Raw genomic sequence first — 14,921 nt, 5'->3', positions numbered from 1 at the left:
ACTGTCAGACTATCACCAAAGTGCTCCTGCAGTATTGTGGTATTCTAACAAAGAGCTTCTCCTCCTATTGTGAGAAAGAAAAGACGGTGAGTGTTGCCTTGTCAAACACTATATTTGTACCAAAGTACAGTATATTTGTAGCTTAAATGTTGTGTGCTTAAGAGTCCAATTAGGTCTAAATTCTGTCTCTTTTTCTCTATCCTTGTGTTGTTCACTCCCTCCTGCATCTCCCGCAGCCGTGTGTGTTGATGAATAACGTTCAACAGATGCGTGTGATGTTGGAGAAGATGTTTGAATCTATGGGGGCCAAACAGGTGAGGGAAATATGAAGTGATAACAGCTAATGACATGGCCATTATAGGAGATGAGGGGTAATGGAAGTTACGGTTAACTGTGCTGCAATACTTTGTGAGGTGTCACCTAGACAACATGCTTATGCTTTTTTTTTTATAGATTTGCTACAGATTCAACACTTTTAAAGTACTCTAGTGGTCCAATGGTATTTTTAAATTGATGATGTCAGATAAATGGCATATGTGTATGGAGTTTTTTGTTAATGCAACTAAAGTATTGGGCTTTATAGTGTACACTACCATTCAAAAGTCTGGGATCGACACGATTTTTAAATAAGATTTTTTTACTTCATTTATTTGATCAAAAATTAAATAAAAACATGAATATTATGAAATATTATTACAAATGACTATATTTTAATATGTAATTTATGGCTGTGATGGTAAAGCGCACTCAAGTCTTCAGTGTCACATGATCCTTCTGAAACCGTTCTAACGTGCTGATTTAATACTCTAAAAACGTTTCTTATTATTATTAGTGTTAAAAAAAGTTGTGCTGCTTATTATTTTTGTGGAAACCGTTTTTTTTAGGATTCTTTGTTGAATAGAAACATCAAAAGAACAGCATTTTTACAAATGTTTTGTAACATTATAAATGTCTCTACTGTCATTTTGATCAATTTAATGCATCCTTACTGACCCCAAGCTTTACCCTAAGACCCTAAACTTTAATGGTAGTGTACCATATTTAGCCAAAAATCTAAGTCCACATCACATGTATCCTTAATACAGTAGATAAGGTAGTACCAGAATGCTCTGATTTACCCTGTATTTGTGGGAATTTTTATGCTCCTTAGAGTATCGAGTTGTTTGCTTCGCAAACATGGTAACATGTGAGCGCTAGTTGAGTTTTGTGTGCTTTCGTGAGTCTATGTAACTGGAGAAAGACTTTATGGTTTTGGTTTGATGAAGATGAAGATGGGCCTACTGGCATTGTGCGCTTGATATGTTTGTGGTGAGCACTTAATTGAATGTTACACAGCTTTTTGAATCTGCTGGAAGACAGAAACATTTTTGAAGTCAGTCAAAAAAAGAGTTTTTTATGCATTTTGTGTGTGTGTGTGTGTGTGTGTGTGTGTGTGTGTGTGTGTGTGTGTGTGTGTGTGTGTGTGTGTGTGTGTGTGTGTGTGTGTGTGTGTGTGTGTGTGTGTGTGTGTGTGTGTGTGTGTGTGTGTGTGTGTGTGTGTGTGTGTGTGTGTGTGTGTGTGTGTGTGTGTGTGTGTGTGTGTGTGTGTGTTTGTGTCTGTGTGTGTGTGGTCAATGCATATCCTAGCTGAGCTAACCATATGTGTATTTTTGTGTGTGTGTGTGTGTGTGTAGTATACTGCTGAGGAACAGAGGGTACGTGAAGAGATGTTTTTTTAAGATGAACCATCCCTAATCCTCTGTGATTTTGTGCTTACTATGTATTGTATTTAGACCATTTCCCTAGGTTGTAGTGCCCTTCCTGTTCCACCTTAGTGCCACCCATATGGTTCAGCCCTCCGTAGTGTTGTTCTCTTAGTATAAAATCCCCTTAAACACTTTAACTTTAATCTCTCCTTTTGCTCCCAGCTGGAAAATGAGGAGGAGCCTGAGGACGATGAAGAGGTGTGTCGAGAGACAGTCTCAATAGATAGGGTCCCAAATTAACCAATTACCTATAAATTTACCTATAAATATTTCGGTCACTTTACAATAAGGTTTCCTTTGTTAACATTAGTTAAATACTGTGCGTTAGTTAACATGAACTAACATACTTCTACAACATTTATTAATCTTAGCTAATGTCATAATGCACTGTGAATTAATATAAATATTTTCGTTATGTTAACAAAGGTTGATAAATACCATAAAAATATATAAATATTTTTACGCATTGTTGTTAGTTAAAGGGTTAGTTCACCCAAAAATGATTTACTCATCATCATTTACTCACTCTCATGTGGTTCCAAACCCATAAGACTTTCGTTCATCTTCGGAACACAAATTAAGATATTTGAAATGAAATCTGAGAGATTTCTGTCCCTCCACTGACAGTCCATGCAACTACCACTTTGTCACTTCAAAACATTCATAAAGAGATCGTAAAACTATATGAATCAAGCAGTTTAGTCCAAATTTTCTGAAGAGACTCGATCGCTTTATATGATGAACAAATTGAATTTAGTCTTTTATTCAAATATAAACATTTATAGTTGCTTGACGTGTGAGAACAAACCTCATTGGTTCTTGCGTAAGCTCAAACGTGCTTTGTAACACACGATAATAAACCTCATTGGTTCTTGCGTAAGCTCAAACGTGCTGCGTAACACACGAGAATGAACCTCATTAGTTCTCGCATAATAAGCAAGCATGCTTGAGCTTCAGTTTACCATAACTGATGTGTGAGTTGGTTAATTTTTATATGTGAATAAAAGCCTAAATTAAATCTGTTCATCGTGTGAAGTGATCCAGTCTCTTCATAAAATTTGGACTAAACCACTCTATTCATATGGATTAGTTTTACGATCTCTTTATTAACTTTTTTAAGCGTGTAGTTGCGTAGACTGTCAGTGGAGGGACAGAAATGTCTCAGATTTCATTAAAATATCTTAATTTGTGTTACGAAGAAAAACTAAAGTCCTTACCAGTTTGGAACGACCTGAAGGTGAGTAAATTATGACAGCATTTGAATTTTTGGGTGAACTAAACATTTAATGCATTAACTAATCTTACCAAATGAGACCTTATTCTAAAGTGTACTACTATTTCTTACTATTAGCCATAAAAATGTATGGTGCATTTTTTTAAGCCACCATTTATCATGATTTTGTTACTTATGTTTTTGATTTTGGTGCTTGGCCAAAATTAATAATATTTTGGCGGTGCAAACTATCTATACACTTTCTTTATTCCAATTAGGCAATAACTCTGTGTTTGTGTATACAAGTGCAAATGTGATCTTGTTTATGGAGCGTATTTGTTGAAAGCTGGGGGTCAAAAATGCAAAATTCTGTTTCTTTTGGTCTCCCTCTGCTCAGGCTATCACTGATGATGAAGGCAATGAGGTCTGTACACTAAACACTGTGGTACAGAGGAGTGTGTGATGCCATGAATGTGTGTGTGTGGGTGTTTTGCGAGATTTTGTCTAAATCAACGAGGCAGTGAAAGTCTTCTGCTACTACTTACCACTTTCTTTTCTGTTTTGCTCTTTGTTTTCACTATTACTCATCTTGTTCTTTATTTTTCATTACTAGTCGGATGAATCAGATGCTAAGGTGAGAAACAGGCATATGTTTCACCTGATGCGCTTCTTTATGAAGCTATTTATCAAACATATGAATCATTAAAAATGGCTGACAGAGATATGTAGACAAAGTGACTGGATGCAGTGCAGCAATTATCATACAGTATATGCCTACTTAACTAGCAAGTTGTTGACTGTACAGATACTTTTTGACACTGGAATTTTTAAGGAAGATAGTTGCGCTATCAGTTAAAAGTTTGGGGTTGATATATATATTTTTTTTATGTTTTTAAAAAAGTGCCTTATGTTCACCAATGCTATTTGGTCAAAATACAGTAAAAACAGTAATATTGTTAAGATTTTTCTATTTCAATATATTATATTAATATATTTGATTTACTCCAGTCTTCAGTCACACTATCCTTTTAGAAATCATTCTAATTTGCTGGTTTGGTGCTCAAGTAACATTTCTCATTATTGTCAATGCAATGTCAATTTTTTTGTGGAAAGCCATTATGTGTTTTTTAGGACTCTTTGATGAATAGAAAGTTCAAAAGAACAGAATTTATTTGAGTCTTAACAAATCCTTGCTGAATAAAAGTATTAATTTCTTTAAAAAATAAAAATCAAATCTTTCTGACCCCAAACTTTTAACTGTGTGAGGCTGCATTTAATTTTCATATGTTCTTTTTTTAATATATTTTTTTATGTGTATCATTGCTTTAAATATTCAGTTTAGTTATGTTTTGTCTGCATTCTGTATCCACATCTTTCCCATCAGTCTGGCATGTCGGATTCAGAAGGATCAGAGGTACGTTAAGAGAGAACGTCAGCGCTTTTTAGAAGATGCACTAAAATCAAAAGCTGTGCTGATATATAGTTATCTATCAGGGTTTCACTTTCTCATTTCATTCATGTCTTGTTTTTGTAAAATGCAAGGAGAGATTGTGGCTGTGTACGAAATCGCATACTCTCTTGAGTAGGTACTTATTTTGAATAAGTAATTACTTCATGACCACTAAAAAAAGTGTTTTATATAGTATGAATGTGTGTAGTATGAATGTAATTTGGATACTACATTCACCATGTTGTCATGTGACCAGTGTCAGTAGCACCGCTTCACAAATCCGCTCCCGTGGCCTCATGGGATAGTAAAGCGCCCATCGTATGCACACTGCAGAATCTTTCCGGAAGAAGTAGGACATTCCGGTACTTTTTGCCTACTCTTTTATGAGTACTGTGAATTTGGACATCTTTTGTCACATACTGTTTTTCGCCTACTAGATAGTAGGGAAGTATGCGATTCTGGATGCAGCCAGTGTTTCACAGACTAAAGAAAACACAGACACAAGGATTAATACAGAATGAGGGCAAGTAAATGATGACAAGATGTTGATTTTTGGGTGAAATATTCCGTTAAAACTAACAGTGATTAAGAAAAATCTGATAGACCAGACGGGTCTTTTAGATTGCAGTCACACTCTGTCATGCACATTAAAGTTTAATTGACCTGTTAATTGCGACTAGATAATTAAATGTAGCGCTTTAAAAATAATCAAAAGCTTTCACATTTACAGCTGGGATTTGTGCCTTAATTGATTCCTGTATCACACAGAGAGCAGTGAATCTGAATAAGAACACCAGTGAGGAATGAAAGATGTTGGTTCTCTGTATTTATACAGTAAATGGAGTTAGTCTAGTTAATAATAAGATATTGATTAGATCCGTACAAATGCTATATTTTTAATTAGAGGTGTGTGAGTACTCTGTGTGATGTGTCCTGTGGAGTTTGTGTTCTAGACTCCAGCTGTGATGTTAATGATTGCAGCTGGGTTAACATCAGCGTCATTACATAATATAGTCCAAATAAAACACAACTCCACAGAGTTACACTATGAAAGAAATACTCAAAAATCATATACTCTAGGGGTGAATTCACTAAACAGTTGTGAGACTTTTGCACATGGTATTTCAGCGCAAACTCCTGCGTCTTATTCACTAACCACCCGCAATCCAGTTAATCAGAAGCTATCTCCTATCTGTGCGCTGTTTAAGTCATCATCAGTCTTTTCAGCACAAACACACTTCCTTTTTATGTAAATTAAGTTTATGTTGCACCTTATTTACAAAAATCGGTCTTTTTTGTTTGCCGCATTTATCTGATTTACATATTTCCCTCAGTGAATCCAGCCATAAAACTACGAAGCCTGCACAAAAGAATGGCTCTGTCGCACTTCATTTAGTGAATTTACATTTACATTTAGTCATTTAGCAGACACTTTTATCCAAAGCGACTTACAAATGAGGGCAATAGAAGCAACTAGAGCAGTCAAGGGCAACAATATGCAAGTGCTGTAACAAGTCTCAGTTAATCTAGCACAGAACAGAATTTTTGGTGATAGTGAATCACCATCATCATGTTTTAAATATAACATTATTCATTTATTTGTTTATCTGTGTATTTAACATGAAGTTGTTGTAAGTGTTTTGGGGGTTTAAAGACTCAAATCAAGGAACGTTTTGAGTAGGTTGGTGTTTCTAATTGGTGGCGCACTGGATTGTAATTTGATTGTATGATATATTTTTATTTGTAGATTGACAACAAAGAGAAGGAGAATAAGGTTGGTTTTGTAAAGAAAATAAGTGAACCCATTTGACTTTAGAGGTTCTATTGTGTTGTGAAACCCAGTTGGTCAGTGCTTGTGCCTCCTTCCCATCGTTTCCTGTCCTCCCTTTAGTATTGTAAAAAAAAACTGTCAATAATAGTTAACTAAAGATTAGTCAAGTTTTGGTATTGTGGTGTCACATGGTATTCCAAAGAAGTGAAATACAATAGCAGCAGTTTTAGGCTTAGCAGACACTCTTCTATAGTGTCCGCACCTAATGTGTCAATGTTTTGCTGTGTGGATTGTGTTATTGTGTCCAGGCATTTTAAAAGTCAGACATGCACTGGCAGTTTTCAATTATTTCTGCATTTTAGAGATGACGCTGGCATGATGAATCTTTCACTGACCTTGAGCCTATGTGAATCAGGTGTTGCCAGTCTCTGTGTTCATGGTCCTATTCTTTAGCAGTAAACATTTTGACTGGTATGTTGGGGTTTGTGTGTGTCTGTGTGTGTGTACTTGTACAACTATCTTTGAGGATCAGTTTGAGTTTTATACCATCGGAGTTAGGACAAAGTGAGAACATTTTGGCCGGTCCTCACTGTCTGAGACCCCTTTATAGGCCTGTTTGAGGGTTAAGACTTGGTTTTACTTTTAGGGATAAGGTTAAAATTAGGTTAAAGGAAGGTTTAAGGTAAAGGTTAAGGAGCTAGAGATTGCATTGTGTCAATGAATGTCCTTACAAATATACAATTAATCCGGAAAGTATTCTCAGCGCTTCCCTTTTTCCACATTTTGTTATGTTACAGACTTATTCCGAAATGGATTAAATTAATTATTTTCCTCAAAATTCTACAAACAATACCATAAACAAAAACATAAATCTTACCAACACTAAACTTTTGAGTGGTGTGAATTTAATATATTACCATATATTAACAAAGTGGGGACTTCTCTCATGGGTAACATTGCCCCATTGACCAGGTGGGACAATAAAAGCTCTGTCTTCCTGTCCCAACAGGCTGTGGCAGCAGTGAGCATTTTGATGTTTTTTGGTCAGTTGGTTTCTTTAAATGAAACATCAAATATCTTCTGATTGCTGTTATTGTCACGTCACGCAGCAGTTTTGCATTCTGTTTGTTGTGGTTAGGCAAATTTTTCAATTCCACTCCGTCTAGCCGTTTTTAATGCACGAACGCATCCGTGAACAGCCCCTTGAGTATTCGGCTGCTCCTGTTAAAAAATTCAGCTTTCTTCTCTGTCACCCTCACCCCCTGCCATTCATCCGTCTGTTATTGACTGTTGTTTTTACCATCTCTCCTTTCATCTATACGTTCAGCTTGACAGGCAGAAGGTGGGTTTGTGTGAGCTAAATGCTTTAGTTTGATGTATGACCGCCGTAGTGTAGTAATCCGTGTCGTAGTATCAGATGCTTTGTGCATCAACTTCTTCCTCTTATTACCCAGTAGAAATATATATCTTGATCCTTCTTTTCTTCCCTTCAATTATGTATGCGGAAGATATTGTGTTTGAGTTCATCTATATGCGCATTTGCATTTATCAGATCTTTAAAGTTTTTCTTGGTTAGTTTTTTGTTCTTATTGTCTTTTTGCTTTTTCTTACTTTCTGCAGTCTCTTGCGAAGAAGGAAAAGGTGTGTGCCCTTACAGTTTTTTGGGTTGTACTGTACTTTACTTGAAGCTGGTGGTCAAAGCCCTAGGGATGAGCACGAGTACTCTGAAGTGACAGCTATAATCGATCAAAAACTACTAGATGGAGTGCAGCTGAAGGTATAGAATAGAACGCAAAGTCTTGAGAGGACTTTTTAAAAGTTTGACTAGTCCTATCTTGGCACATCTTAATAATGCAGTGTTTAATCTCACAAAAATAAATAATGACATTAATAAATGTCACATAAAATACATGTTAAGAAGTACAGGTGTTTTCAACATTGATAATGATAAGAAATGTTTTTGAGCACCAAATAGTATATTAGAATGATTTCTGAAAGATCATGTGACTGAAGACTGGAGTAATAATGCTGAAAATTATGCTTTGCTGTTACAGGAATAAATTACATTAAAGTCCTAATGAAATCAAAATCAACCTTATTTACTTTGTTAGCACACATTACGCCCATTTCACACATACTCCGTATGCGGTGAGTGTTGCGGTGCGTATGCGGTGCAGGAGCAGCACATGCTGTTGTGCTTTCATATATGCTGCGTTTGCAGCGCGCAACTGATCTGCGGTTGTATACCACAAACACAGCATTTATTCATTTCTTTTTTATTTCAAATCCAAAAGTTGTTACTGAACATGGCTTGTCAGAATTGCAATTCTCTTTGTTTACACTTTCATAGATGTCACGTTTTAACGTAGTAGTAGGCTACATTTAAACAACGTTTTATTCAATTCATTATTTATATTTATAGCCTATAGATTTAGCTCACACAAGTGGCAAAACATTTAAATATAACTTATAGCCTATAAACATTTTAAATTAGAAACGTACAATAGGCTAAATACAAAAACAGCCGACTTTCGTATTTTCTTTCGTTTTTAAACCCTTTTAAAAGCAGGTCATAAAGACCTTTGTTTTTCCCCCTCCAGGAACGTATGTGCTCTCCATTATTTCAATTTTTTTAACCTAAATGCCAGGTAAGGTGTCGTTTCCTTGCTTTACCAGAGAAAAAAAAGCCATGTGTTGACTTTGAAACAGAGTGTATTTTAAATTATATGCATCTGTGGTAAAATTACTAGACGGAATTTTTACGGAAAAAAATACACACCGCATACGCACTGCAGACGGAGTATGTGTGAAACGGGCGTTACAGGTCTTACGCCCGTTTCACACATACTCCGTTTGCAGTGCGTATGCGGTGTGTATTTTTTTCCGTACCCATGTTAACGGATTACAGCTTTCACACTGCACGCAGATGCTGTCCGTCAGTCCGTTCCAGGTGCGGTGCGTCTGCAGCAGTCCGGCGATCGTTTCCGTACCGAGTCTATTTTTTGCTGTGCTGCACTGCGGAATTAAAGCGACAGCACATTGTTCGCTTTAAAATAAACATTTACTAAACACGCGAAAATCTAGTAATTTTACCACAGATGCATATAATTTAAAATATACAATGTCAACACATGGCTTTTTTTTCTCGGGTAAAGCAAGGAAACGACACCTTACCTGGCATTTAGGTAAAAAAAAAAATTAAATAATGGAGAGCACTCGTACGTTCCTGGAGGTGGAAAAACAAAGGTCTTTATGACCTGCTTTTAAAAGGGTTTAAAAATGAAAGAAAAGACGAGAGTCGGCTGTTTTTGTATAGCCTATTGTAAGTTTCTAATTTAAAATGTTTATAGGCTATAAGTTATATAAAATGTTTTGCCACTTGTGCGAGCTAAATCTAAAGTAGGCCTATAGGCTATATAAATATAAAGTAATGAATTGAATAAAACGTTGTTTAACTACTAGCCTACGTTAAAATGTGACATCTATGAAAGTGTAAACAGAGAGAATTGCAATTCTGACAAGCCATGTTCAGTAACAACTTTTGGATTTGAAATAAAAAAATAATGAATAAATGCTGTGTTTGTGGTATACAACCGCGGATCAGTTGCGCGCTGCAAACGCAGCATATATGAAAGCACAACAGCGCCTGCTGCTCCTGCCCCGCATACGCACCGTGACACGCACTGCAGATTGAGTATGTGTGAAACGGGCGTTAGGGTGAACAATGAATCCGTGTTACGATTTAAGTTAATACACAGAAAAAAATTGTTTGCCGTGGAAATCCTTAATCAAAATCTGAAAAGTAAAATCCGGTCTGGAATGGCGTTCCCTTTCCAATGACGGTTTGGGTTTGAGTATCGTTAACCACTCCCCTCCAACCGTTAGTCTGCTATGAGCGAGTGATGGAGAGGAAGTAAAACCCTGCCCTCTATTCAATATTCCGTTTCACTTGGAAATACGTCATTAGCCTGGTCCTACCAGACTCTCGTACATTTCATTTGTACAGAGAGTCTGGCCACTCTCCATTGACAAGCGTTAACTTCCTTGAAGGCGGGTTCTCTGTTGAAGTTTAAAACTATTGGATCTGCCCAGAGCCACTCTGGATCTGCCATAACCAATCGCTAACGTTTGGTCATCTAAAACTAGCGCACCACATCAACGTCATCGTTCTCAGACACTCCTTCTGTTCGCTGATTGGACCGGTTAAAATTTGACCAGAGAAAACCAGAGAATATACCGCAATCCCAGACGGAGTATCCCAGAAGGAAAATGAAAATTGAGCGGAAGTACGTAGGAGGGCGGAGCCAGGCTAATACGTCACAGCACTGGAATAAAATCAGTTGCAGCTTCCGGTTCACTTGGATTTTAAAATAGAAAACAGTTATTTCTCAGTGTTATTGTTTTTTCTGTGCTTTTGATCAAATAAATGGATAGAGAGCATGGTGAGCATAGACGGAGACTTTCAAAATCATCTTACCTACTCCAAACCTTTGAACATTAGTGTATTTGATTTACTATTTATATGCATATTTTATGTATGTTTTTACATAGTCATTATAAATGATATCAGAGATATTTAACACACTCTTGGCCCAGGTAGGGGATCATCTTTATGACGATCATTTTGAGCTATAACAACTTAATTAGCAAACGTTTGCATTTATTTCCCTTATTATTGAGTAATGCATCATCATTCGGTAGAAAAGTCATCTCTAAATATATTGCATTTTAGCAGTAAATACATACTCTTCTTAAGGGGGACATCTTTCCCCTGCCTGACCCTTTAACCGTGGTTACAATTATTTATGAAAGATGTAATGCCTTACGATGTTTATTATAAGGTATTATGTAATGTATAATATGTGCTCATTTATATATGTGCTTATAGTTTCTATGTTGTGTTATATGTATGTTTCTATGTTTCTGTGAGTCATTATATGTTTTTTCATGTTCTGACATCAGGGGGAAAAGAAGGACAAAGAGAAGGAGGTTTGTGCACACACACACAAACTCTCTCTGTCTCTCAGTCTCTCTCTCTCTCTCTCTCTCTCTCTCTCTCTCTCTCTCTCTCTCTCTCTCTCTCTCTCTCTCTCTCTCTCTCTCTCTCTCTCTCTCTCTCTCTCTCTCTCTCTGTTATGGGTAGCATTGCCCCATAGTCTCTGGATCAACAGGACTCTGTGTGATATTGAATATATTTTTTTTCTCTGCCTCAAGGATGAGAACACGACCACAGAGGTGGGAGATGGAGCCGAGGTAATAAGCTGATGCACGTGTGTGGGTGTGTGTGTGTATGTGACATGATAGAACAAGGTCTCATTAGTGTGAGGAGCAAATGTGTGTATAAAATCTGATGGGTAGGAGAAATGTGTGTTGTTTCGCTGTGATCCTGTCCCCAGGGCTCCAGTACCTCATTGTCAGAGTCTTGTTTTTAGGTGGAATAGGATTCTTGTGTCCTGATGTGAAACAATTACCCATAATTCAAAGCTTAAATAATGATGGGCCTCAGGCAAATGGTATGATTTAGTTGTTGTCAGTGAATAAATGATCATTGTTTTAGTGAACACAGTAACATATGCTTATTAATCTTTTTTTCTGTTTTAGTGTTATTGTTGAGCAGAAGTGTAGAATACTCATTAGGACAATCCATTATTTTTATGGGTAGTTTAAGATGTTTTTGGTTGCCAGAATTTTGACTGAAATCTTTTTAACTTTGCTACTTATTTTAGGCCAAAGCAAGTGATGTGAAGTTTGGATTATTTTACTCTTCTTTTTTTTTTTGGCAAAATTAACAAATGTTTATTTAAGTCATTTTGTTCAGTTGAGCGGAGTTAAATTATAGCATATTTCCAATAGCCAAATTCCTCAAACACGTCCACATATTCAATCTTCTGATCATATTCTGAATTAGAAAATCATTATAATGCAACCCCCCTTCTCCCCTTTGGTCTGAGTCTTTCATTAATTTCTCATGTGACAGATGCATCCTCTTTACAGGTAACAAAAATGATTTGTAGCCTGGATCCACCCTCCTACGTACTTCCGCTCAATTTTCATTTTCCTTCAGTACTCCGTCTGGGACTGCTGTATATGCTTAGGTTTTCTCTGAACAATTTTTTACCGGTCCAATCAGCGAACAGAGGGAGTGGCTGAGAACGATGACGTTGATGTCGTGCGCTAGTTTGAGTTGTAGTTCAGTAATGGCGGCGGAGAAAAGATGTGAGTGAAGCCATTCATTCCTGGCACCGCTGCCGAATATGCGGTTGCGTGCGCTGCATTTCTAGACTTGTATTTCTTTAAATGCTGGCAAGTGTTTACAAGAGCAATATATTTCATCACCGTTAAAAAAAGAAAAGCACGTAAACATTTGAATTGGGCCGTTATTTACGGCAGCATTTATTCTTACCAAACGTTAGCGATTGGTTATGGCAGATCAGAGTGACTCTGAGCAGATCCAATAGTTTTAAACTTCAACAGAGAACCCGCCTTCAAGGAAGTAAATGCTTGTCAATGGAAAGTGGCCAGACTCTCTGTACAAATGAAATGTACGAGAGTCTGGTAAGACCAGGCTAACATATTGAGTCATACAGTCATGATTGAAAGGATGTTGAATATGCAAAATTTTGATAATATGAACAAAATACTCTGAGAAAACTCATTAGTCCAGAGTCATAAAAAAAAAATTCATACAAAAAAAGGAACGAAACATGCATGACCAATAAATGTTTTTGAAAGTAGTCTCTTAATCTCATCAAGGCTGCATTTATTTGAGAAAAAATACGGTAAAAACAGTAATTCATATTAATATTTAAAAGTCATAGTAATAAGTAAGTCATATTTAAAAAGAGGGGAAAAAAGAAATGAATACTTTGATTTAGCAAAGGCACTTTAAATTGATTAAAAAAAGTTATATTTATAATAAATGCTGTTCTTTTGAGCTTTCTATTCATCAAAGAATATGGGGCGGGGGCAATCGTTTTCCGCAAAAATATTAAGCAGCACAACTGTGTTTAGCATTAATAACAATAAGAAATGTTTCTTGAGCGCCAAATCAGAATGATTTCTGAAAGATCATCTGACACTGACGACTGGAGTAACGATGCTGAAAATTCGAACAAATATTTTATATTTGTAATAATATTTCTATTTGTACTGTATTTTTGATCAAATAAATGCAGTATTGGTGAGAATCTCTGTAAAAAGCATGCTGACCCCACATTTTTGAACAGTAGTGTAGTAGGGATGTATGCATATTCTAATGCAGCCTTTTTGTTTTCATGTGTTTTTGCAATTGTTCTTTCTGAACTGACACCAAGCTTTCTGGACCCACAACTGCATTCGCAAACAATTGTTCTGTGAACAGAACCACAATAAACCAACTAGTTGTCCGTCACTTCCTACACATCACACAATACACTAGCCACTGAAACTCACTAGATGCACACACAATCGTTTTTTCATGTGTGATTTCTGTGTCATGGAGGTTTTAGATCCAGACTCTGTTGGACCATTTATTAAACTTTATTAAACTTTATTAAACCAGGTTGTCAATCCCTCTCACTGCCTGTGTGAATGTTGACAGAGAATAGATTAGACCTTTGAATATTTTTCCCCATTTTATTTATTCTATTCTTATTTATTTTATTCTTCAGCCCAAAGATGAGGGGAAAAAGGTGTGTGATATTTCTCTTGCAGTTTCAAATTAAACATTCCTGCTTTTCTTTCAATTCTAACATTCAGAAGCATCTGTGCCAATAATGGTTTGCTCAGGTGTGTCATTTTTGTCTCTGTGCCTTTTCTTTTGTTTGCCTGTGTTATTTTCACTGGTAGAAAGAGGCAACAGTCGACACAAAAAAGGTGCGATAATCATCGTGGGTGTGTGTATGTATGTGTGAGTGAGACAGTGTCTTGTTGTTTTGCTAGAAGCCTGACTATCTCTTCCCACCTCCTGAGACTTTCCCTATCACTGTGATAGCATAGTGCAAACAGACAATCGGACGCGCATGCATTTATGATCAGTTCTGTGCATTCATTGGCCCTAGTGCAAGTCCAGGTGTATTTGTTCATTTAAACCACAATTAAAAATTTAACAATTTCCACAAAATTTTACAGCCGGAAAAGGTCCAAATAAAAGTATATCTGTCATTTTATACTATTAAAACCTAAGATATTTTTGTAAAATGGTTTGCTTGTATTTGTGCTATTTTTCTTTAATATAAATACCACTTGTATTGATACTTTATCTAATGCAATAACATTCATATATTGTGGTACAGGTGTCCAAATACTTTTCGGGGCTATTTTCTTGTAGATAAAGATTCTAATGTGCCATATTTTAAAACTTTGATTGATGCTTTCGATCTTTTAATTGCCATAGACTAGAAGACACAGAACAAACAAGACCTACTTGAAGGTTTTCTAATTTTTGCCACCCTGATTGCCAGAACATCTGTCGATATTGTGTGATATGTTTTAATTGTCTCTCTTCAGCAGCATTAAACTGAAAAAACAAATGTTACTATTTGTTATTATTGGAATGAAAAAGTAACTCCTGCACGCTTTGTCTTAGTGTTTTTTACTCCTGCTTTAATTAAGCTGTTGTTGGATCTGACAGATATATTGCTGATTTTATTTTTCTTACCGTTGAAAAGCGGCTTTAATAGAGAATGTATCCAATTAGTTTCACCTACCTGATGCTGATGTGCTTGCAGAACCATGACAAACAGACATGGTGATTTTTCCCTA

At 36.3% G+C, this 14,921-nt stretch overlaps 1 protein-coding gene across 1 annotated transcript in view; it reads left to right on the top strand.

Annotated features, from left to right (window-relative positions):
• unc13ba (unc-13 homolog Ba (C. elegans)) overlaps nucleotides 1-14,921 on the top strand; it is a gene marked incomplete at its 5' end in the record, with an annotated part of 57,461 nt that overhangs the window by 32,798 nt on the left and 9,742 nt on the right. Inside the window, 14 exons of the mRNA XM_079815289.1 lie at nucleotides 9-86; nucleotides 237-314; nucleotides 1,674-1,694; nucleotides 1,908-1,943; nucleotides 3,356-3,382; nucleotides 3,572-3,592; nucleotides 4,343-4,372; nucleotides 6,156-6,182; nucleotides 7,507-7,521; nucleotides 7,800-7,820; nucleotides 11,142-11,168; nucleotides 11,394-11,432; nucleotides 13,829-13,849; nucleotides 14,007-14,033. Coding sequence (XP_079671415.1) covers nucleotides 9-86; nucleotides 237-314; nucleotides 1,674-1,694; nucleotides 1,908-1,943; nucleotides 3,356-3,382; nucleotides 3,572-3,592; nucleotides 4,343-4,372; nucleotides 6,156-6,182; nucleotides 7,507-7,521; nucleotides 7,800-7,820; nucleotides 11,142-11,168; nucleotides 11,394-11,432; nucleotides 13,829-13,849; nucleotides 14,007-14,033 — 468 coding nt within the window. The remainder of the gene's footprint in view (nucleotides 1-8; nucleotides 87-236; nucleotides 315-1,673; nucleotides 1,695-1,907; nucleotides 1,944-3,355; nucleotides 3,383-3,571; nucleotides 3,593-4,342; nucleotides 4,373-6,155; nucleotides 6,183-7,506; nucleotides 7,522-7,799; nucleotides 7,821-11,141; nucleotides 11,169-11,393; nucleotides 11,433-13,828; nucleotides 13,850-14,006; nucleotides 14,034-14,921) is intronic.

This window comes from Gobio gobio (genome assembly GCF_949357685.1).
Source record: "Gobio gobio genome assembly, chromosome: 4".
Lineage (NCBI taxonomy): Eukaryota > Metazoa > Chordata > Actinopteri > Cypriniformes > Gobionidae > Gobio > Gobio gobio.
Note: the sequence above shows the minus strand (reverse complement) of the source record. Positions and strands in the feature narration are given on the sequence as shown.